This window comes from Gymnodraco acuticeps, unplaced genomic scaffold, assembly GCF_902827175.1.
Source record: "Gymnodraco acuticeps unplaced genomic scaffold, fGymAcu1.1, whole genome shotgun sequence".
Lineage (NCBI taxonomy): Eukaryota > Metazoa > Chordata > Actinopteri > Perciformes > Bathydraconidae > Gymnodraco > Gymnodraco acuticeps.
Window position 1 is genome coordinate 3,338,750 of NW_022989974.1, and position 23,835 is coordinate 3,362,584.

Here is a 23,835-nt window from a genome sequence, read left to right on the forward strand (position 1 = left end):
AAACCAGAGGCATTTTTGTAAATGTATTATGCATAATCATTCCTATACACAGTATCCTAATAAACTGTTTAGATCATCACAATTATTTAGGTGGACAACACATTTTCCACTGACGTCTCTCCATGAGTCATTTCTCGTACATTTGATGATTTTAACGCAGAAAAGGGAACAGAAAGCATTTCGGGAGATGCAATTCTATAGAAGTTTGTCCCGCCCCCCCTCCCTAAAAGAGGGGAGCGAGGACGCTCCCAGCCTCCCAAAACTGGAGCCGGGGCAAAAACTTTACGCACAAGTTTCCTTCAGGAGCACAGCAACGCTGCAAGGTCAGAGACGCAAGGTAACGTGATTTTTATGGCTAAAAAACATACAAATGCCCGGTTGATATATTGAGCGGTTTAATTTTCAAATGTTAACAGAGACAGATATTTAGATCATACGTTATGTGACTCAAACTGTCATAGTTTTCAATCGTGTTTAATTTGTACTTGAGAGTCAAATTCTTGTTGGCTGAATCTACTGTTCCTGGTACTACGATCCTATCCCGAAGGAATAAATAAACGCTTTAAATCGCTTTATTTTTCCAGGGTATATTCCCTATTTACAGTGTGGCTATACTGTGACGTTCATATGTTGTTTCTAATGCTTGAATCTTGTTGAACACCCTAAATGTTGCAATACTCTCCAATTCAAAATCGAGTTATTCTTTAATACATTCCTAAACAAATTAGAAAATGACGTTTAGCGTTCAGGTTCAGGAATAAGTAAATTCATAAAAAGTTTTGCACGTGCCTATGTGCGTGTGCACGTGTGTCACAGTTAGCAAAAAGGATAAAGGTCACATTTTGGCTACTGGGATGGCAATGCTCACAGTCACTGTTTAAAATCCTTTTGTAGGACATTCCCTGAGCTGATAGCTGAGCAAACACTCAAACAGACTACTTTTCATTCACAGAAAATAGCCCTAAGGTCATTAAAGTCAAAACCAGATGTTTCATTCTCAGTGTACATATTTCATTATCACCCAGTGGTCTTTTTTTTTTACCTGTGTTACATTTGTACCTTTCTCTCTATGAATGTTGTAGACAAACACACACTGGCAGTGGGCCATGGGCCTGTTAAAGACTTCAAGATCTGGTAAAATGATTTGGTACCAGCAGCACACAAAGACATCATTGATTCTCTAAACAGAGCAACCGTGCACTTGTGTGTTGTTTTGCAACTCTTGCCTGCTTTATGAAAGAATACAGAGTTGCAAATGTTATGTTTATACTTTGATGACCCCTAGATCATGGTAACATGACTCTGGACTTGTTCATATTGAAGGACTGCATGTTTTGCTCAGCACAAGGACTTTCATCAGTTTCCAAAATATTGGTGCACAGTCAGGTAGATGCATTTGAAATAACCAGGTTCCTGCATTTATTTGTAATGCATTTTACGTCACACCTAGTTACATGCAAATACTATGTTGCAGCAAGAGCTCCATTCTTCCAATACCACAGACTGTTTCTATTGAACAAACTGTAAACATGTATCCTCTGTAGCTGCTCTTCTTTTGGTGGGAATGCTTTCCAAGGACATGCCGTTTGGGAAGAATGTGTTCACAAAATAGTCTGTGGAAAGTGCGCCACTGAAATTAGTCAGAAACACTTCAGGAGGAAATGTCTTCAGACAAGTTTGTCATGCAGAACAATTCTGAGTTAATCTCTGATTTTGGACCAGACTTTAAGGCATGAAATGTCACATAAGTCTCTTGCAATTGCACACAAAAGAAAGCAGCGAAGAAAAACAGGAAAAGTGAAATAGAAAACACCTGGTTCTGAATGTGAGTGCTGATTTGAAGTCACATCACCTACTCACTGGATCAAGCCTGTCACATTCTGAGTTTGTGCTGCCACTCTGCACAGTATCACACACAAGGAAGAGCTTCATCAAATCCATTCATTATATCCTTTATATGACATTATTCATTACAATATTTAATATATCCTATAACAGTGATTTGTTATATGTGCTGGTTTATCAGGGGTGTGTTATCCCTGCAAGAGCACAGTTTGCTGAAACTGTTTGTGTTCCACCAGCTATTATAGGAAAAAATGAACAATGGACTCAAATGACTGTACAGTATTTGCATGAGAATGAGAACACATGCTGCAAAAAGATAACTCGGATAAACAGTTCTCTGCACAAAACAATTAGCACACTGTTTTTGTATTGCAAACTTTGCTATTGTCATAGAAGGGAGGTTTTGTTATTTCAGCATTGTTTTTTCAAATCCTGGCAACATTTATTATGTATATTTTTGTACATATTCCCCTCAGTCAATCTTACATTTGGCCAAATTTCCATGTGCAATCAAATATAAACCACAGCTTTCCACCCCTGTAGTGCCCAAGTGTGGAAAAATGTACATTTGGCGGGTGGCCAAATTATAGCAGACAGGTTATTAAGTTAACACATGTGATTTTGATAATAACTGTGAATACAAACCAAAATAAATAGCACACTGATTGTTATCAAGCTGAACGGCAGACAACTTTTACACTGCAAATATATCATTAACCGTTGTTTACTTTCACAGGCTTAAGGACTATTCATCATCTGGAATCAAATCTAGCCTGAAGAGACACTTACTTTGAAGAACTGACTTTAAATATTTCACTTGTTAAAGGCAAAATGAGCATTCAGAGGGCATCATTGTTGTTATGTTGTATGATTCTGTGCATGGACATCTGTCTAAGCCAGAAAGACTGCACAGGCGTGGACTGTCAGGATCTGCAGGGCTGCATCGAAACGGTTTTAGAGACCAATGCCTGCTGTCCCACCTGTAAACAAAAGGGCTGCACCTGTGAGGGTTACCAGTACTATGACTGCGTCCAAGCAGGCTTCCAGAGGGGGAAAGTCCCAGAAGGGGAATCTTACTTTGTGGATTTCGGAAGCACTGAATGCTCTTGTCCTGCGGGAGGAGGGAAGATAGAGTGCAATTTTATTCCGTGCCCTGAAATCCCCCAAAACTGCATTGATGTTTTACAACCTGCAGATGGATGTCCGCAATGTCGGCGAATCGGCTGCACCCATGGCAACCAGAAGTACGAGGCGGGGCACTCCTTTCAGGTGGAGCGGTGCCAGGTCTGCCACTGTCCGAATGATGGGGGAAAGTTAATGTGTTTGCCTAACCCGGATTGTGACCCTCATGGTTCTAATAAGCCCATGCGTGTTACCACCACTGAGAACAACAGCCCTTTGAGAGACATAGGCAGCCACCATGACAACAGACAAACAAGTCCTGGAGAACCATTTTCTAAGCTGGCATTGGGAAATACTTTACCACTGTATAAACAGGACCCACCCAGTTTTGGCAGAGACGATTATGACTCTGTATTGGCAGGGTCGATGTCTTCCACCATCCAAGACCTGGCCCAACCACTGGAATCTACTACAACCTCGCCAGAGTCAAGCTCCACTTCATTCAGCTTGTATGATGACAGGAGACATGAGCTGAGGGAGGCACAAAAAAGCTCTGATTCAGAGAGAGGAAGTGAGGCTGAGGTCACACAAAACTGGGATCCAACCACTACAGGGGCTCAGAGAGAAACATCTACTTTGCTTACAACAACCACCACACAGAGAGTGACCGCAGAGAACCGCAGTCCGCAGCAGGAAGTTGGTGAAAGGAACAGTAGACCTAACAGTGGTAGAAACAGAGTGGAGGACCCTTTAAAAGACACAACACACACAGCACGTGGAAACAAGGGGGCCAGGCATCACAAACATAGTCAAGCTAATCGCATGGGAAATAATGACGACCTCAGTCCTGCAGTTCATAAGGAACAAGAAAAAGTGTCAGTGGAGCATGAAGAGCCACTCGGCAAAGATGAGCAGGCCTCATATCCCACAATACAGTTCAGTCCCACCAGCAGAGTGCCAGTCAGGATGAGGGAGGATGAAGAGCAGCCCCAAAGACAACCCCAAACCCTCCTCAACTACCAGCCTCAGGACCTGGAGGGAGACACTGAAGGTACGTTAGAATTTATAATCAACACTTTTCTAACTCTCCTTGTTTAATTACGTGATTACAGGCAGTTGAATTGAAAATAAATCTGAATCATAAAATGCTTTAACCCATACATTAAACTCCATCCCAGTGTGTTGAATTATAGCCCAGTAATGGCATGGAAACGTTGTCACTTTTTCACGAGACATCTTCCTTTTTTTCTTTCTCTCACATCCTGTCTTTTGAAGAGTATTCATAATCACTCAATTCAAGCTGGCAGTGGTCCAGGAAAAACACTGGAAAGTCTGTATTCTTGGATAGCATTGATCTATCTATTCAAAAAAGAAAATAACTTATACTAAGCTTATAGGCTCATTTTCATTGTATAACTTGCATTCAAGTTAATCAAATGCTGTATTTATTTCCTCAGGGTTTTGTAAGTGAATAACACTAATCCTGGTGCCATATTTACATGATCATGTTTCTAATATATCTGATAAATCTTTTAAGAGCAGCTGCAATTGCATTTCTCTCTCTCACTCTGGTGATAGCTCAGCTCTGGGGTTGTGACTCCTGCCTGTATCTTTCTTGAGATTATCAGCATGTTCTCAAACAAATCAGCATTTTTTGAAATGGAAACTGAGCAATCTGGTGCCACTAAATATTTTTAAAGTTTGGTTGGATGCTACTCAATCGGAAGCTGTTGGTACCTGTTCATGTGGATAGTTATGTAAATTGTAAATCCCTGTAATGATACTGTATGATGTCCTTTTTGTTGTTCTGTTTATGTTTTTATGTTTCATGTGGAACCTACTTGAGCAGGTCTACACCTGGATAAATAAAGGTTTGAAATGAAATGAGCATCCTTCGGGGCATGTAGGCCCATCGACGGCAGGCACCAGGAGGGAAAGCAGATAATGAAGTGATTACGAGGATGTCAAGAAGATGGGTTACACTTCATCGGGGAATTGGAGAAAAGTATCTTATTCCAGAAAAAAGATGTGAGGTTACACAGATACAATACATTTTCAGAATCCCTTAATCTTAATCTCATAGCAGTTGCTTTAATGAATTAGATTGAACACAGCTTTATAAATGTTATGATTAATACACCTCCTGCCAGGGAAAATCTAATTACATCATAATTCCCCATTCTTTATGGCCTCACTAGTTATCTAAATTATGAAGGAGTGACATTTATAAGCTTTGTCATTTCATCCTTATCCTCACTGTAGAGACCAAATTAAAGGAAGGATCCTGACAACTCGTTCTTATTATTAATGGTTGTTCCGGCAAAAATGCAATCTGGAGGTGTGTGGTTAACCTACTTTACAACACTATGAATTTTGTCGAGACCTGTCAGGACTTTTCTTTCCTTTCAGCACCTGGCCTCCATAGGTATGTATAGTATAGGCTGAATGCATGTGTGGTGTGTTGCTGTGGGAGGTAACTCCAGAGGTACCTGTCAAGTTCACTTACTGGCATCAAGTTGGAAAATATAGGTTAGAAAATTAACTGTCTGTTGCTTTCTGTCATGACACATTTAGATAAGGAGAGCTACAGACTCAGGTCAAGTTTGGGTAAAAACTTTAAACTGTGTGTGTAAAGCCTTATCCAGAAGGTCCATAAGTACATAAGGATGAAGTCCAGATGTACAATTGTTAATTATAGTTTCGAAATATAGCTACAGTATGGAGTTGAAAGTCAAAGTTGGACATGTTTTTATCCTGGATTAAGGAGCTCCCACTACCTGGTCTGCCTGCTCAGTTTATGGAAGGACACTGTGCAGTCTGACTGGTGAAAGTCGTTGGACTTCGGGAAGATCTCCAGAGCGGTGACATGTTAAAACCCAGACAGGAAAAACTCAGCTGATAAGGGCCTCGACTAAGTCCTGTTATCAATGCCATTAGCAGGAGATTATTTTGAGAGGAAAAGAAAGAACACAACCATTTTTCTACAAATGGTCCGCCTTCGCTTTGGGACACAGCCCAAGATAAATGTTTTTTTTCTTTCAGTCAATAACTTCTGCTCGTTTACCCTCTCGTTCCAACCAGACACAGAGTGTGTGCTCAGAAGGGGGATGGGGCTGTTCAGGCTTTTTGATGCCGGGCTGGACCTGGTATAGGATTTCTTGGGGGTTGTACCTGTGAGCGGCATAATACCCATGTGATGAATGAGACCACTGTTGTGGCTTGATTACCAGACGCTACTCACTGCTCCCTCATGAGCCGGTGTGATTACCCGTCTCCCGTGAGGCCGCTGGTTTCCCAATCCTCCCAGTAATCACCTCCACACATTCACTTCTCAGTAACTTCCCTTTTCTACCTTCCCAAGCACCAACCATAACATTGAACCAAGAAATTAATGAAACTGAAGCATAAAAAGGATCTAAAATTAGGTGGAATAATTTTAAAGAAGGGCTTGTGTTTGTCCACAGTATTGTCACAACATGCTGCATATGTGAGTGGACTGAGCAGATGTGTGTGTAATTTTGAAAAGGAGGGTGAATTCCAGAGCTGTGTGAGAGTTAATTCCTACTGTACCAAAGACCAGTTCTAAGAAGATAGCTCCTTCTAGTTAATCTAGGGTGCCTTCCAGGTCACTTCCAGGAATTCTGGCGTTTCTCCCATCCGCAGCATGTCCTTATCGAAAACCGCCTCATCCACATGCCACACATGCTTATACATTTAACAAAATCTGCTCCAACTGCAGAAAACCACTCATAAAAGTGACCAACTGCATAAGTAGAGAGTGATTGATGATAAGATCTGTATTTCTTAGCCTTTGGTATGTCTGTCAATAACATACTAGCAAAGTACAGCTGTGTACAGATGTTTTCAGACTTACAAAACAAGAAGTTACTCATGATTTCTCCTCCAAAAACTAAATACAGTAAAACTCTGACATTGAACTTAATGCTTCATTGATACAATTATTTCTAATGCAGTACAAATAGCTCCTGTTACTGGCGCTTTTAATGACAGCCAATAAGGTCTTATTATTCTTCAAGTTATATTCGGACATCAGATTCAAAATCAGGATTTGGAAGGATTTCCTCTGGCAAGACATTAGAACATTTCCCTTGTTTGTTAACACACATTGGAATAAATACGGCATTACAAGGCAATGAGAAACAGGTTAAGATTACAACTCTGTGGACATTATCCTGCAGTTGAATACGTAAAACACAGGTTTTAACACATTTAATATACTTATTCTGCAAAAATAATCTCAAATGCTGATGTTGCCTAGCGGGAAAGTTGCAAAACATCCCATTGTGAATGCTTGGGTGTGTCAATGACATTTGTGGCATCCTTAGTTAAATCAAGCCTTTATATTGCCGTAAATCATTGCACCATCAGTAATAAGTCTAGCAATTAAATGTAGTGTTCCACTCAGGTTATCCAACCACAAGGAGGTGTAAATGGATTAGAAGTTACTGTATCAAACAATTAAATACTGAGGCAAGCCCTCAAGGCTCGTATCAACTATCTTTCAACAGAATTAAAACTACAAAAAGATTGATCACAGGAATGTTGGCTCACAATCTCAGGGAAATTAAGACACAAGTTGTCAATAATTGAAACCTGAACTTTGGAAATGAAGTCATGGCTACAGCGGGAGAGACCTCCCTCTTATGTCACATCCAGCTGTTCTTGGACAGTGATTATGTGTTTCAAAAGTCACGATATCTCTGCAAGTACTCATGAAGAAGGTGAGAAGAACGTTGTGTCACTCCCTCCCAAGCTTAGCATGGGCCTGTAGACACACCTACACACAAACACAGACATACCTTCAGCTTTCAGCATCAATCACCTAACATGTTCAACCACATGAGTTTGGTTGTCATGGACCTTTGGCATGTGCTGTTATTCACATTGTGGGTCATGTTCTCTGCAGCCCACCTGTATTATAAATCACAGTTAAGTTCACAAAGAAAAAGACACAGGAGCCTTGATTAGTGGCAGTGTGCTCTTTATGACACCTCCAGACATGTTGAGAGTTGCCCTTTTTGGTTGTTATTCTAGTTTCATATTTTCAAAGCGTGTGATGTCACCAGTTTTGGATTTTGACAAGAGCAAAGCATCTGGTGTTAATGCTAGTCTAATGGAAATATATAATGACAGACCTGGAACAGAGAGACGCTCCCCCCGCCACCTTTCAAGTCCATTGTGCAAGTTAAATAAATCAACTTGGCTAATTCCAAGTTCCGATAAAGTCTTAATTAGAAGGTCTGTGAAAGAGACAGGAAGAGATCTGGTTAAACTCAGAGTCAGATATAGCTCGGCCAAAATCGTTTATCATTGTTTTCACCCGTAGTAGTTATTTTGGTGGAACACAATCTCCCTCCAAAGTCATTTCTTTCACTAAATCCTTTGTAAACAGTGTGAACCACTCCACATGTTTTGACTTTGTAAACATCCCACATTCTCAATAGACACATTGAGCAACTTTGTGTAATGTTCAGGGCTGGTGAACTGATTCCACCTGGAGAAAATGAAAAGGAGACTAAAGAAGGAGGATGAATGATTATGTTCTCTGTCTTTTAATATACATTCACTCAGGTTCAAAGGGATTTGTTTAATTGCACAGCTGACACAGATACTGTTGATATGTAGAGTCATTTGCCTTTCAAGTTTTAGATTTTCCTCTTTCTAACCTTTAAATTACGCACACTGCAGCAGTCACTTGTTCTATTCTGAGTAGCTGCCTTGATCTTATATGTAAAGGTAAATCAAGAAGAGGTATTACAACAAAACTAAAGTGCAGGGGGAAGTTGAAATGCTAGAATGACCTTAGGCACTCTCAGATGTCTTTGCAGAGTTTTATAAATTGGGAATTGCAATAAGAGTTCTTGTCTCCCTCTGTGTGACCTGCACTCTCATTTAAGGCTGAAGTTGGAACAGACCATGCTGTGAGGGACCAATTAAAACTTTGGGAAGTTGTTCACATCATCACATCGGTTTGGCTAGTGATGTCGGTCTGTCAGTGTCTGTCTGTCATTTGGTCCACCACGTCCAGACTCAAATATCTCAGCCGATATGGGATGGATTATCTTGACATTTTTAACAGATTGTCATGATCTCTATAGGATACACTCTACTGACTTTTGTGATGCCCTGACTTGTCTTTCGTTGGTGAAAGCCACTGTTGATTAACGTCTGGTGCACTGCAAACATTACCTGAAAATCTTCCAAAACACATCTGAGTGGACCTTCAGTTTGAATGATTTTCAAATAGTAAAATATTTCTGCTTATATCCTGACTTCATCCAGTGCCATCATCATGCCTTTCCCATTAGCCTCTGCTGTACATTGTGTTAAGAGATACTCAGAAAATGTTATGTTAAACTAAGATGGTTGAATACATATTGGCATTGGTAGATATTGAGCACCTCTGTGTCTGTGTGCATGCGCAAAGCGCCACTAGCATAGATTTAGATGATGGTTTTGGTCTGGTTCTTTTTTCTTTTATTGTTTTCTATAATATGGACATCCAATATGATAATGACAAATCATCAATCAATTGGTTCCACTTTTCTCCCATAACAATGTTTTTACTAAATATCCTTCATTAAATGTACAAGGGTCAAGTCTAGTTACAAAAGGATTTGATTAAATTACCTAAACAAAGTTAAAACACTCAATGGCAAAAGAAACGTGTTTGAACACACATTTGTGTCCTGTACGGTGTGATTGACTGAGAAGACATATCAGTCATGAGTCGTGTCTTCTGCAGCTATACAGGAGCCACAAATCAAAGCTGGAATGCACTGCCCTGTTATTGAAGGAACACGTACATTTTTTCCCCTGTAAACCGGATAATGTGTTTTTGCTCTGTATTTTTCCTGACCCAGTTTGGAAATGAAATGTTAATGTGTTACTTTTTCACTCTGCTCTAGCTCTGATTAGCCAGGATGTAACATAAAAGAACCATTTTACTTTGAAGGAAATTGTATGGAGTTTTGGGTTACATATTTCTCCCTGCCAATTAAAGTAAGAGCAGAGTTGAGGAGTCTGAAAAGAAAAACACATATGTGACTTGCTTTTCTCAGCGAGTAGTCACCAAAACCAGCTCTCTAAGTGTTCCACCAAAGATGAAATCAATTACACAAATATCCTGTAACCACATTGTATTGCGACTCCCTGATGGGAATCTATGATGGTAAATGTGTTCATACTCTTCCAGCTGAATACACATTGTAAGCATAATTCGAAGTAATTTCTCTGAAACACTGCCTGCACAGAGTGGGATAAAGCTGGAACTGGTTGTTTGTGTTTCATTATAGTGTCTGCCAAGGAGCTGGTGAAGACCTGCTGCGAGACAGGAGAGAAATGGGCTTCAGCTAATGGTCACTGCAACAACATGGAGCCACCCACAAGAGATAGGCACTCCATCTGCTGGTAATGCCTTTATTAAACGCCTGCTCGCATCATTTAGCTTAATTCTTATAATTAAATACAACACTCTGTACATTATTTTAAATTCTCTTCTGCGAAAAGGCAATTGATTGCACTCTTTGTCACTTGAACTAGAAAATAGATTAGTAATCGGACATAATCTGAATGTGCAAAAGACATTATGGCAAATACATGTTCATACTTTATTATTATGGGAGGTTTTATTGCTAGATCAATCACATTTAAATGAATTTATTTTTGGAAACACCAACTGGCCCTCAGAGTTTTGACTCCTGGCAAATTATCCAGATTTCGGTTTCAGTTTCTATCTGTACTAAAATATATAAAAACTTGAAAAAATAGTTCAGTCAGCTCTGTGGAAGCAATCATGCGACGAACAGCCTTGTTACTCATTGCAGCCGTTGCAGTTCAAACTCTTTAATTGTCCTTTCGTCTGCTTTTCTCTGCCAGGACTGCCCAACAACAGTGCTGCCGAGGTTCCCTGAGAGAAAGTCGGTGTTCGGTGGGAATTAGTGCTGCCAGAACAGGAAATATGTGTCAAGAGGATGCCAGCGATAAATGTGGAATCGATTCTTATAAGGCAAGCATCGATGACAAGATACTCCGTGCAAAGGGAAAACTGAGTTCAATGGGTCCAAAGTCGGACATTGTACATTTCAAATTAAGCCTAATACCTTCTAAATTAGCAATTGATGAACGCATTAGTCACAGCAGAATTAAAAACACGTGTTGTCTGCAGTCAGAGTCTCTCTGCAGTGTACGAGCAACTTTATTCTAGATATCTCCTCTGAGCAAAACTGCTGTGGTTCCAATTCCCTGTTATTCAGTTACTTTATCTAATTTAGACAACATTATTTACGGCCAATTGAACTGAAGTTTTCCACATGCCTAAAGCTTTACTATCTTCAAAGCAGAACTCAGCAGTTGGAAATGTCGGATGTTTTTTGTTTTGCCTCTCTGAAACACGGACTGATAATTGAAGTGGTAGCAGCGGTAGACACGAAGCTATTATGGCGGTCAATGAGGGTCAAGTCACGGTGACTGTAACTCCATCGTGTATGCTCAGATTACCAGAGCCTCTCATTTGCTTTCTGACCTGTGTGCTGAAGGATACTTACTCACCTGCGCAGAGGCCCTTGAGCAGCATGGGGCCATTTACCCCTCTAGTCTGCAGTACAGCTGTTAAATATTGCTTTTCACCACCTTGTGCTTGGACCCCTGTAGATTTAGTATTATTATTCCATCTACAACCAAAGTACATCACAGCGGCCGTTACTTCAGTTTTATGTTTCACTGCCCCTGTGCACTTTTAAGTGGTGATCTTGCAGAGAGCTACAGGGGAACAGAGTGCTGTGAGCAAGAGGAGAGTCACCTCAAATTCATGCTTACAGCAGGAAGAGTGTGCAGTCACGCTCAATTCTTGGATGACTATGGGATCATAGATATGTTATTTGATCCTAAAGACACTCAACAATTGAGCCAAGAAAGCATTTATTAGTTTCTGATTTTGGGAAACAGTGAAATTCCCCCAAACTACAGTATCTTTAAACAGTTTTTTAACCAAATCACACATTTAGTCTATCCTATGTGATCTTCTTTTCATACAAACTTACATTTTTTCACCGCCATTTACTGAGCCTTTCCTGAAACAGTTTAAGCCCCCCATGGGGAGCACATCTTGCCACTTTAAAACCCTTTGCAAGAAGAAGTTAAGTTAAGTCAGGCTGAAATTACAATTTATTCTAATGGAGACATAATTGTTTGTATCAAATATCCTTGTGATCCATCCATAAGTGGTCAGGATATTTCACTTAAAACAACAAAATAAAAAAGAATTAGATACGAAAGTTAATACAAATCAGAAGCCTCATAGCGGCGGTGGTGGAAAAGTTGAGATAAGTCTTTAATCCCTTGTCGATTATGTCAGTTCTCAATTATTAAGCAATCCGCTAGTTGGATATTTAACTCCTGACAAAAGTGGACGAACTGACAGACCAGCTTAAAGCTGGGCAGGCATAAAAAGACACCTTTGTACAATTAAATGCCTAGCAGCTGCTCTATCCAGGACTACATGTGTAAAGGCTGACTGTGTGAACTTTAGGAGTGCTGTGACTGCTGCTCTCTGGGGCTGCAGCTCCGCCGCGAGGGGCTCCGCTGTGAGGCCCATCAGAACCTGGGCTTCCACTGCAGACACGTCTTGGTAACGTGCTGCGGGGGGGAGGAGAGCAGGCCGGAGAACCAAGACGTCTGGCACTCCGTCAGAGAGAGGCCCGCCCTCAACTCCACTCCACAACCAGAAAAAGGTAACGTAAACAAACATTTTCACACACAAACACACAATCCAGAATGTGAATGCATTGCATGCTCCACATCAGAGGGGATGTTGTTGTGGGCATGTGGTTCATACCATAGAGGAGTTATTTAATAAGACAATGATTTTAGTTATAAATAAGCATTGTATTAAGATGTGTTAAGCCTTGTTGGATTCCTAGAACAAAGTATATACCCACTTCACCCCTGTGATGTAATTCTAAGAGATCCAGAGCATGTCTTCCTGTTTGGCATTGCAATAAATGATTGTGTTGCTAGGCAACTTGTACTGATTTGGTTTGGCCACTAAAGGTGAAAAGCGTGTGGTCAAGAGTGATAAGGTTATTTTCATTCAGATGGTTTTTTTTGTACCGTTAGTTAGTTGGTTATTTATAAGAATACATTTCATTTCCACCTCATGACAAACATTTTGCCGAACCCATTCTGAATTAGACACTGCTGCATATGAAACATCGTAAATAAAGCAAGACATTCTTCATTCCCACAAAGTTTTTATTAAAAGACATTATATATACATTTACATGGTTTACATTTTGTGCATTTGGATGGCTATTTGTTTAAGAGCCAATCTAACAGAGGGCTCCACCAACCTTTTTACGATGTGCATATCATACAGTTTTATTGCCTGTGAGAACAGTATTCCCTCTCTCCATATTCTGTAGTATCTGACAGCCGGTACCCTAAAGAGGCCTTTTCCATCGGTGAGGAGCAGGATGGGGAGAATGCAGTGGAGGGTGGTGTTGAGGTGGAGGACATGAATGAGTGCCTGATACATGAGGGCAACATCTGCCACCACAGATGTGTCAACACACCAGGCTCTTACCGCTGCGAGTGCTTTCCAGGATACGTGCTGCAGGAGGACGCTTTCACTTGTGCTCCAGGTAACTCGAATACCACCACCACCACCAATCATCCCACGGTGCTAGCAGACATTTCCAGTGAGGAGAGTATACAGGAAAGCGACTTTCTGTGACATTTGCTCTTTAAATATGATTTACAGTCTGCATTCCTGTCAGAAAGATCCCATTTGTCGTAATTTGTCTACACGTTCACGGTGTATTATTTTCCTGGTCTCTTTGAGTTCCTTCCTGTCTGCAGGCCCTGATACTGCATAATCATAGTTATTTTAATCTAAATAACTAACATCCTTTCCCCTGAACTGACTGCAATGCTCAGCTAATCACACCTCTGCTGCTGTCAAAATGCTTATTTGCTAAAGAAAAAATATTTTACTATTTGAAAATCATTCAAACTGAAGGTCCACTCAGATGTGTTTTGGAAGATTTTTAGGTAATGTTGTCTGCAGTGCACCAGACTTTAATCAACAGTGGCTTTCACCAACACCAGCCTGTCTCAACAGGATACTAATGCTAGAGCTCTCAGCAAATTACAGTCAGGGCTGAGGCTCAATAATAAAACCAAATGTTTGTCTGCAGGCAAAGTTTTTTCCTGTCTCACCTTCACTGCTTTTACAACTTTCATCCGCAGCCTCTTATCGTTGGATGAAGATGTAGGAGTTGCACAAGTGTTAAGCCTCTAACTAAAACTGCAGTAGATTGGGAGGTTGATTTCTTGATTACAGTGTAATACAGTGATGGCAATTATTCATGTTCCTGCAGAGACACTGGACGAGGAGAACAGGCTGAAGGAGGATGACAGAGTGGTAGTGGAGCCCACTTCAACACCTCCGCCCCCCACTCAGTCCTCTGTCCCACTCAACCCCTGTGAAGGTTAGAAACACACAGCTTAATGAGGGGGTCTGACAGAACACAACCAACACTTTCATTCATCCTCACGTCTTAATGGAAGACATCCTGATGCAGTGGAATATGTTTAGAGGAGAAGCCAGCACAGGCCGCTTCAGATTGATGTTATTGTGTCAAACTCGCCCTTTCCAAGAAATGTAATTGTGCTGCAAATGTCAAACACAAGCGGTGAGATGGTATCAAGGGTTGGTTTGTTTTCAGCATTGAACACTCATTCTCACAACTTCCCAATATCAAAATCTGTGTAGGGTCACATTTTGTTTGTCTAGTTTGGTTTCCATGACACCAGGGTGGAGGCCTAACACATGGTGTGCCAAAAGTAGGATATACAATATGACCATGTCAGGGATCAACCTGGAAAAAGGAAATGAGTGAATGGCTATACAGTAAATAATGTTTTTTCTCCCACCAAGAGCCACAAAGCTCTCCTCTGTTTCACCCTGCATACTGTTGAGTGGAGTAGAAGTACTGTACAGTTTATTTCATTTGATCTCACTATACATTATCATTTCTCAGGGAACGGCCCATGTGAGCAACACTGCACCTCAGTGGGTGGAAGGCCACAGTGCTCCTGTTTCCCAGGATACTCCCTCATGGACAATGGACGCTCCTGTGAGGGTAAGGAACTAAAACTGAGGTATAATGCTGAGCACATTTTCTCACATCCCACCAGGGGAACATGTGGACTTGTTTGCGATCGTAGAAGTGAAAAATGGCCCACAATTTCAGCCCTCATTCCACTTTTTCAGCTAGAGGATTTTGGTTCCAGTTGAGGAGAGTTTATTGGCACGACTGCCTGCAACTGATTTTCTTTTTTCTCCAATCAGCACCTCAAGATGGGCAGAGGAGATTCAGCACTGATCGGCTTCACTTTAAGCATCACACTGTGCAGATCAAACAAATAAATACATGGGAGACTTTCTTTCCATCTTTTTCCTGAACTGAGTGTCACTGCAGTCATGGGCATCATTCCAATTATCCATGTGTTATCAGGATGTATCTTACCAATTCTAGCCCACATGTACCCTTAATCTCTATTATCACAAGGTGATCAGCTACATGTGTCTAAGCTGTCTCTCTGGGGATAAATATTTAGGTTAAGCTATAACCAATGGTCTGTCTCCTACTTGACAGAAGCAAACTATTGCAGTGACACAGAGTAGCTCAGCACACATTCTCATAGTGTGGATATTTTACCAAGTGGCCTTGCCCCATAGCTTTCTCCCAGAGGAGGTCCAACCTTGTCTCTTTAGTCTGCCTCTAACTGATAGCTGCTACACAAAGACCACGGCTCAGTATTTTTGTACATCTCTGTTTCTCACCAGCCGTCGTCTTTCCATTATGTATTCTCTTTTTTCACACTGACACATTTGTCTTTTCTTTCTTTAAAAAAACAAAACAGACATAAATGAGTGTTTGTCTGCGAGTGCCTGCCAGTTTGATGAGCGCTGCAGGAATACTGCAGGGAGTTATATCTGTCAGAGACCGATCTCCTGTCCCCCGGGATACCAGATCAACAACGACATATGTGAAGGTACAACAAACAATCAGCATCACTGTACTCACTTCCACCCATGGGGAATATGTCGTAATATGCACCAGCAGGAGAGCATTTGTATAACTTCATATTCACAATAAGGAAAGCACATTGTTCAGGCACACAATCACTTGAACCACCCTTGAGAGAATGTTTTGAAAATGATTTGTATTCTTCACTGGTCCAATCAAGTGATCATATAATTTCACATCTGAGCACACAGAACAGGGGGGATAGTGAGAAGTATTAATCCAGACAGCCAATTCTATGGTATGTGATGCTGTTTACTCTCAGTATGAGCTGAGAGCTGCCTGTCTTAACTTTGTGGGTGGGATCCAACTTTAAGATGCTATAGTAAACCCCCCAATACGTGTCATTATGTCCATGCATGCACCATCAATTGTGCCCGACCCGTGCAGAGGTCTCTTTCATAAAGCAGCCGCAGTGTTCAGGAACAGGGACCCCCAAGATGAGTTTTTGCCACTGCAGATGGTTTTCAAGAAAGGAGACTTACCTAACTGCAGCTCCTAAAACGATGTTCAGAGGAGTATTTAACAAGAACTTTAAGAATACCCTATCCAAACAGCTTCATCTTCCTACTACCCATTCCATATTCACGGCTTAATAAGAGACTCTAATGAAATGCTCCTTTTTTTAAAGTTACTCCACAGGGAGAAACTGGATTGTCCTCCTCTCCAACCTTTAAACAGAATGACTCAATTAAGACAATGAATTAGCTGTGCAATCCTACATCAATATTCACTGTCTCCCTAACTCAGTGTGTTTAATATTTAACACCACATTGACATATTTGTACTCACACTCAATGTACTCAATATTAGGTGAAGAATTGGCTTCGTTAATCCGTACAAATGTCTCCTTGTTATGTTATAAAACCGTTGTTTGTATACCTGGAACACCAGGTACATGTATCTATCAGGTATCTATACATTTATATTTAACTTAATTAAATAAATATATTGAGAGAAATGATGAAGAAATATAGGCAAAAAATACCAAGAGTTTACCTCAATGCTAGCTGCTCCGTGGCGCTGTACTTAATCACCACCATGCTTATAATAACATTGCTAAGCTGCTGATGCCTAGAAGGTATATTGTCCACCATATAAGTTGGGTTTGTTTGCATGCTAACGTTTGGTTATTAACACAAAACACAACATACAGCTGATGCTGATAGGAATATAATTTATTTTTGCAAATGTTTAGTCAAAACCGGAAAGGAACCAATGAAAGGTCAGACGATCCCCAAAGTTATTACAATTCATCCTGGGGGGAAGATGAATGTCATGGCAAGCCGTCCAACCGAGTGTTGAGAAATGTCACTCAGAATCACATCTCAACCTCATGGTGGTGCTAGAGGAAAAGTCATTATGATTCATGGTCTGGGAATAACACATTTTTAAATAAATAAATGAATTTATTTTAAAATGATAGACCAACTAACTGAACAATAGTTGGGCATGTCCTGCTAAAAAAATAAAATAAAGTATCCCTACATAGCATCTTAATGGCATTTCAGCCAAAACCATTCTGGAATTAAGAATACATCACTTCTCTTGCTAACACATGTCGTGACTGTACCACAATCCTCTGAATATAGTGTGTTTAAACGATGAAAAACAACAGTCAAGGTTTTAAATGTAAACAGGAGGTCATGGCCAGTCTATCGCATTTATCCTGCTTCCTGGCGTTTCTCTCTCTGTCTCTGTCGGTGTCGGGCTCACTCAGCTTCTGCCGACTCCACCAGGCTTGTGACAGGAGCAAGGTGCTCAATCACTATCTGCTGTTTAGAGACCCACCCTGTATCAGCAGGGCTGCTTGCCAGAGCTGTTTTAGGCCTCTCTACAGCAATTACAGTGGTCAACAGTAACCTCAAAACAAGGCACTCATACATTATGCACACACAGACACACACACTTCATTTAGTTCTCCTTTGAGATTGGGATTTCCCTTCAGCTTTGGTTCATACTACTGAAGCAGTTGTGGAAGGCTGATTGACAGGAGTGTTAGACGACTGTTTGGGAATATATACCGCAAGATTTATTCAAGCAATGCTCAAGAGGAATACTGCATGTGACTTCTGCTGGTTTGACTCCACCCTAACCCTAGATGTATTGATTTGGCAGAATTATTAAACATTCAGGCCATTTTAGTTGCAACTAATACAGTTATTAGTAAAGACAGTTATTTTACTCTTGATTCCCTTTAAGAATATTGATAGGGAAAAGTGGATGAACAGCAGTAAAAGGGAGTAACTGTACAATCTGCCATTTAACCACATTGCCATCCAGTGGAGAAATATGGCATTACATGTATGTATCTCGAACGATGCACTGTAAACACATGTAGAGGATTATTATACTGAAACTAATTACATGCGATGTGTGATTTATTTGCAATACGTAATTTATTACTCTTCATATGCTCTTTTATTCATCTCCTTCCTCAGATATCAATGAGTGTGTGCAGCTGAGCCATAACTGCGGGCTCGGCTTTGAGTGTTTGAATACCGAGGGTTCGTTCAGGTGCAACCCAAAACCTCAATGTCCAGTGGGCTTCAACCGGGACGCACAGAGCAACTGTATAGGTAAGGGGAGTCACTTTCTCACTGGGATGATTATATAACTGCTAATGTCTATCACTGCAGCAGGGTCTGACATTTTCCCAGTCCTGGGCAAGTGATTGAAGGCTTAATGTGTAGGGGGTTTCATTTAATTGTTCAAATAAAGACAAATAAGTGTTTGTTTTGGGGGGGAAATCCAACTCAGTACTGTATCAGGGTTACATCTATAACAAGCAAATAAGGGTATTCAACCTTGTTTTATGTAACAGTCGGTATTGTTTTTAGAGATTCTCTATCTTGTTCCAAAGCATTAGTCAATGAATAAGGCCAAGCACAAAATTCCCCCGAGTTGAATCATAGTCCATGTAGACACAAGGTTGTACGCCGTGCAGGTGAATCAGCGCGGCTGCAGTGACAGAGGGGTTAAATGCCACACAGACAGGAGATCAGACAGGTTGCTGTAAGGGGCTGCAGAGGGGTGGATAAAAGCCAATCCTCTGTCCTCCTCCAGAACAAACTGATGCTGTGGAATTAGCCCCCAGGGGCAGGAACTGGGGCATGTCGAGGCAGCCGACGCCCCTGTAGAAAGGAGTGTAAAAGTAATGCTCTGAGAAATGAGAAAATCGAGAAAATGTCAGACACACACACACAACAAAGTTATCCGAGGGAATGTGACTGTGATGTCTGTTCGCTTTGATTTCACGGTGGGGTTAAAGAGTTGCCCTCTGGTCTCTCATTCCCTGCCTTTGTGCCTTTGGGTCTTCACTCCTTTTCTGTGTTTCTTCATCTTCATCTGCCTCCCTCTGTCTCTCTAACAGACATTGATGAGTGCAGCAACTCGGCCCAGCCATGTAGCCTGGGATTTAACTGCATCAACACAGTGGGATCCTACATTTGCCATAGGAAGATACTATGTAGCCGTGGCTATCATGCCAGTCCTGATGGATCCAGGTGTATTGGTATGATTAGTAGTTTTCACACACAAAGAATATCTCTGATGATATTATTTACAGGTATGAGGACATATGTGACTAAACCAAAAAAACACATCATTTTGATTGAATAAATACTACACAATTACTTTTATTCATTCATTTTGGTGGCAGCTGAATGTCATTTTATTGATTGCTTCCATCTTTCTCCCATTCATGTTTGTCTTGTAGATGTGGATGAGTGTCAGAGCAGTCTGCATCGATGTGGAGAGGGCCAGCTGTGCAACAATCTGCCCGGTTCCTATCGTTGTGAATGCCAGACAGGCTATCAATATGACTCCTTCAGGAGGATGTGTGTAGGTATGTTGGTACATTCTACATGCTGTTTGCAAGTTTTAAGAGAAACAAAAGTAGAGCTTTGATTTTTGCTCCTATCTCTCCGTTTCGTGTTCATTCTGTTCTCTCCTGCCATACACCTTGCTCTTGAACACTTCACTGTACATCCACCCCTCTTCTTTGTCTGCCTACTCTGCTGCTCCTGTTTATTATTCTGCGGGGGGAGAGCTGCTGCTGTTTCCCAGGCTCTGCTGCTGGCTTCTGCAGTAGCCAGTGGAATGATCGCGTCTCCTGCTGCAGAGCTCTGCCCCTGCCGCCGCTGCTGCTCCTTCTGTTTGTGTTTCACTGTGTTGTGACTTTCATAATAATGGACTCTGCTCAAGTGTTTAGACTATCAGCAGGCAGCTGGTCCCCTCACACTCTCCTTGACATGCACCGAAACACACACAGGCATGTACACGCATAGGCGGTCGTGCAGGGCAACAAACCCCGCTCATGCTCGGTTGCTCGGGTGCACTTGCACACATGGGTGCAAAGACACAAATTCAACCCACACTTACAGAGGTACAACGACACCTCATCTTCCCCTCCTCAGATGTAAATGAATGCTGGCGCTACCAAGGCCTCCTGTGTGCCCAGACCTGCGAGAACACCCCAGGCTCCTATGAATGCTCCTGTACCTCTGGCTTCCGCTTATCCGGCGACGGCAAGACCTGTGAAGGTGTGTGTGTTTTAACATCTGCCTTCAAGGGTGTACGAGAGCGTGTGTATTAATGTGTACTTGTTGGTGCATGTGGTTGTAGGTTTTTTGTGAATCTGTGTGTGTGAATATGTGTGTGTGTGTGGTGTGTGTGTGTGTGTGTGTGTGTGGTGTGTGTGTGTGTGTGTGTGTGTGTGTGTGTGTGTGTGTGTGTGTGTGTGTGTGTGTGTGTGTGTGTGTGTGTGTGTGTGTGTGTGTGTGTGTGTGTGTGTGTGTGTGTGGTGTGTGTGTGTGTGTGTGTGTGTGTGTGTGGTAGATTCCTAGACTGAGCTGATAGCAGAGCTGGCCACTGTACAGCATGTTGCTGAAAAGCAATGAGGGGTTTTAGTGTTACACTGTACTGTATATCATGCCATGCCTTAAAGCACAAAACAGTAAAAACATAATTGGCTTAATAACAACATTGTGTTTATATGTTAGGTTAGGATAACAAAATTGAAAATCCTTTGATCAAGTGAATTGTGACAGTAATGAGCTCTAACCATTAATCTCCAGATGTGAATGAGTGTCTGGCCAGCCCATGCAGTCAGGAGTGTGCCAACATCTTCGGCTCCTACCAGTGCTACTGCAGAACGGGCTACAAGCTCAGGGAGGATGGGCACACCTGTGAAGGTGGGGCACACTATTGTACATCACAAATACCACATGTGTTTTTGGACAAGCTAATGAATCAATTTCACATGATTTCCTTTCTCCTGTTTCTTCCAGACACCGACGAGTGCACCGAGAGCATCGGCCACCTGTGCACCTATAAGTGTGTGAATGTTCCTGGCAGTTACCAGTGTGCCTGTCCTGAATATGGATACACCATGTCAGCGAATGGACGCTCCTGCAGAGGTGAATACTCCCCTCAAAAACGAAACCAACTAAATATTCTGCGGCTGCTTCATTACAAGCGTACATCTTTGAGCTCTGCTCTGAAATACATTTTGAATGCAGCTTTCGCCCTATTTAACTCTACATATAGTGTATAGCAAAGGTTATGCTCAGATAAATATAATTGGTACTTTTACAGTGGTTCAGTAATTACACAGGCTGTAAAACTTTATTGGCCTAAAAATCTTGTCTTGCTAATTTGAATTTTTTACTTGAGCAGTTTCTCCCCCACAAGGACTAGTCTTACACGTTTCAGCAGTGAGGCTCTTCCTCAAAGTTCAATTGAGCTGTGACTAACGCGCATTTCCTTGTCTCCAGGCAGTAAACCAGCCCTTGTGCATTAACTGTGTGTTTTAGATATCGATGAGTGTGCCACAGGGGCCCATAACTGCTCTCTGGCTGAGACCTGCTACAACATCCAAGGAGCGTACCGCTGCCTTTCTTTCGACTGTCCACCAAACTATCGCAAAGTATCTGACACGTAAGTGATGAATTTAGTTTTCAACCAATGTTTAATATGAAACATCATTGATCAGACAGCAGGATGACATTCTGAAGGGGTTTTTAAGATGTATAGGTTCTAAGAAGGATCCATTTTTGTAATGTTTCCTATAAAAAAGGAGGGGAGTAAAATCTAAAACAAATGTATTGTAGGTAAATCAGGACAACTTGTAAATCAGCATTAGATGGCATCAGTTCCACTTTGGATTTGGGAACCTGCTTAATACAAATATATTTGCTTTTAGACAATAACTTTTGCATGTGGAATTGTTGTTGAAAAGCGCACCACAAATCAAAGTTGCCTCACATGGCCTTTCCTTTTCTGTGTCCATTGCAGGCGCTGTGAGCGGATCAACTGTCCTAACTACCTGGACTGTCAAAACTCTCCTCTGAGGATCACCTACTATTACCTCAGCTTCCAATCCAACATCGTCGTTCCTGCTCAGATCTTCCGCATCGGACCCTCCCCAGCCTACTCTGGAGACAACGTCATTGTCAGCATCACGGAGGGAAATGAGGAAAACTACTTCAGCACCCGGAAGCTGAATGCCTACACAGGCGCTGTGTACTTAAATCGACAGGTTGAGGCTCAGAGGGATTTGGGCATCAATGTGGAGATGAAGCTTTGGAGACAGGGGACGTTTACCACTTTCCAGGCCAAGATCTTCGTCTTCATCACATCCAACTTACTCTAACAGTTAGAGGTGTGCTGTGGCCACTATGGACCTTTTCATATCACTATTTAACAATGTCATAAAGTATACCACTGTCCGTCTTGATTAGTTTGAGTAGTTAATTCCGTGTCCAGTTGAAATGAATATTTAAACATTGCTATAAGTGTTGTGGAATAATCAAATTGAGGCTTTACGTCAGTGTCTTTTTATGCTCCTGCAACTGGAATGAAACCCTATAATATCGAATTATCTTTATTTTTCTCACTTGAAATGTTATTGCAATCCTACATGTAAGTCATTTCATGGCTTGCAATACCAATTCAACACTTTTACCAAAACCCATTCAAATCTCAATCCAAGATAACAAAATCTGAGCTACAAATATATTAATATATTTATTATAGCCCTTAAATCATACCATTTGCCGTTGTTTTGATGATCTAAACCAGATGTGAGTAAAGCATAGAAGTGATAACTAGCTTCTAGCTTCAGCCCATTTATTTTCTTCACACTGAGTACTGGTATCCCAGTTTTCTGCTCATATAATCCTGTTATCAGATGATGATGATGTGTAGGTTGATAACCCTGTGGTGAAAGCAGAAGAAATTGTTTTGTAAAAGTTTCCATTTCTCTTTTACCCTGTGCTGCTGTTATTGTTTCGTCTTCAAAGTATTGTCTCTTATATAATTGTATATTACTCTGTGATGTATTTTTGTACTTCTGTAATCACCTTATTGATGGATGTTTCATATTTGTATTGTTAGATTTAAAGTTGCAAAGTATTTTAGTAAAACATAAAACAAATACCAATGTGGTTTGGTGAGTATTGGCTCATTTTATTTATTCATAACAAGAATATTATTTTTTATTTTCACTTGACAGACCTGTTTGATGCACCAATTATTTCTCATACACTCTATATAGTGAACAATATTCCTCAGTGAAGTTATAAAGTATATAATCCACTCTTGTCAGGACATGTCACACAGTAAATACATGCCTATTTACATACCTGTTCACACCTTGCTAGTGAACTCAACATGAGCACCATCCTTCAACACACGCCTTTTTGACACGCACACATTTTATGACGGCAAATCAAATCTATGATCATGTTTGATT

At 41.1% G+C, this 23,835-nt stretch overlaps 1 protein-coding gene across 2 annotated transcripts; it reads left to right on the forward strand.

Annotated features, from left to right (window-relative positions):
• The first annotated feature begins 212 nt into the window (after positions 1-212).
• On the forward strand, positions 213-23,513 carry LOC117542964 (fibulin-2-like). 2 transcript variants are annotated; one of them, XM_034210858.1, is made up of 17 exons: positions 213-337; positions 2,582-4,018; positions 10,284-10,398; positions 10,867-10,996; positions 12,518-12,719; positions 13,410-13,628; positions 14,367-14,477; positions 15,030-15,131; positions 15,916-16,047; positions 18,521-18,658; positions 19,453-19,593; positions 19,798-19,926; positions 20,498-20,623; positions 21,158-21,274; positions 21,371-21,499; positions 21,896-22,019; positions 22,377-23,513. In XM_034210858.1, exons 2-17 carry the CDS (start codon positions 2,677-2,679, stop codon positions 22,732-22,734), a joined length of 3,615 nt encoding a protein of 1,204 aa, XP_034066749.1. In that variant the 5' UTR covers positions 213-337; positions 2,582-2,676; the 3' UTR covers positions 22,735-23,513. The 2 variants fall into 2 exon arrangements, with proteins under 2 accessions (XP_034066749.1, XP_034066750.1); XM_034210859.1 differs by lacking the exon at positions 213-337 and adding an exon at positions 1,108-1,134.
• The last annotated feature ends 322 nt before the right edge of the window (positions 23,514-23,835 follow it).

Coding starts and splice junctions, on each gene's coding strand:
- LOC117542964 (XM_034210858.1), top strand. CDS start 2,677: ATGAGCATTCAGAGGGCATCATTGTTGTTATGTTGTATGATTCTGTGC. Junction 10,997..12,517: donor GTGGAATCGATTCTTATAAG/GCAAGCATCGAT, acceptor TGTGAACTTTAG/GAGTGCTGTGACTGCTGCTC. Junction 21,275..21,370: donor GGATGGGCACACCTGTGAAG/GTGGGGCACACT, acceptor TGTTTCTTCCAG/ACACCGACGAGTGCACCGAG.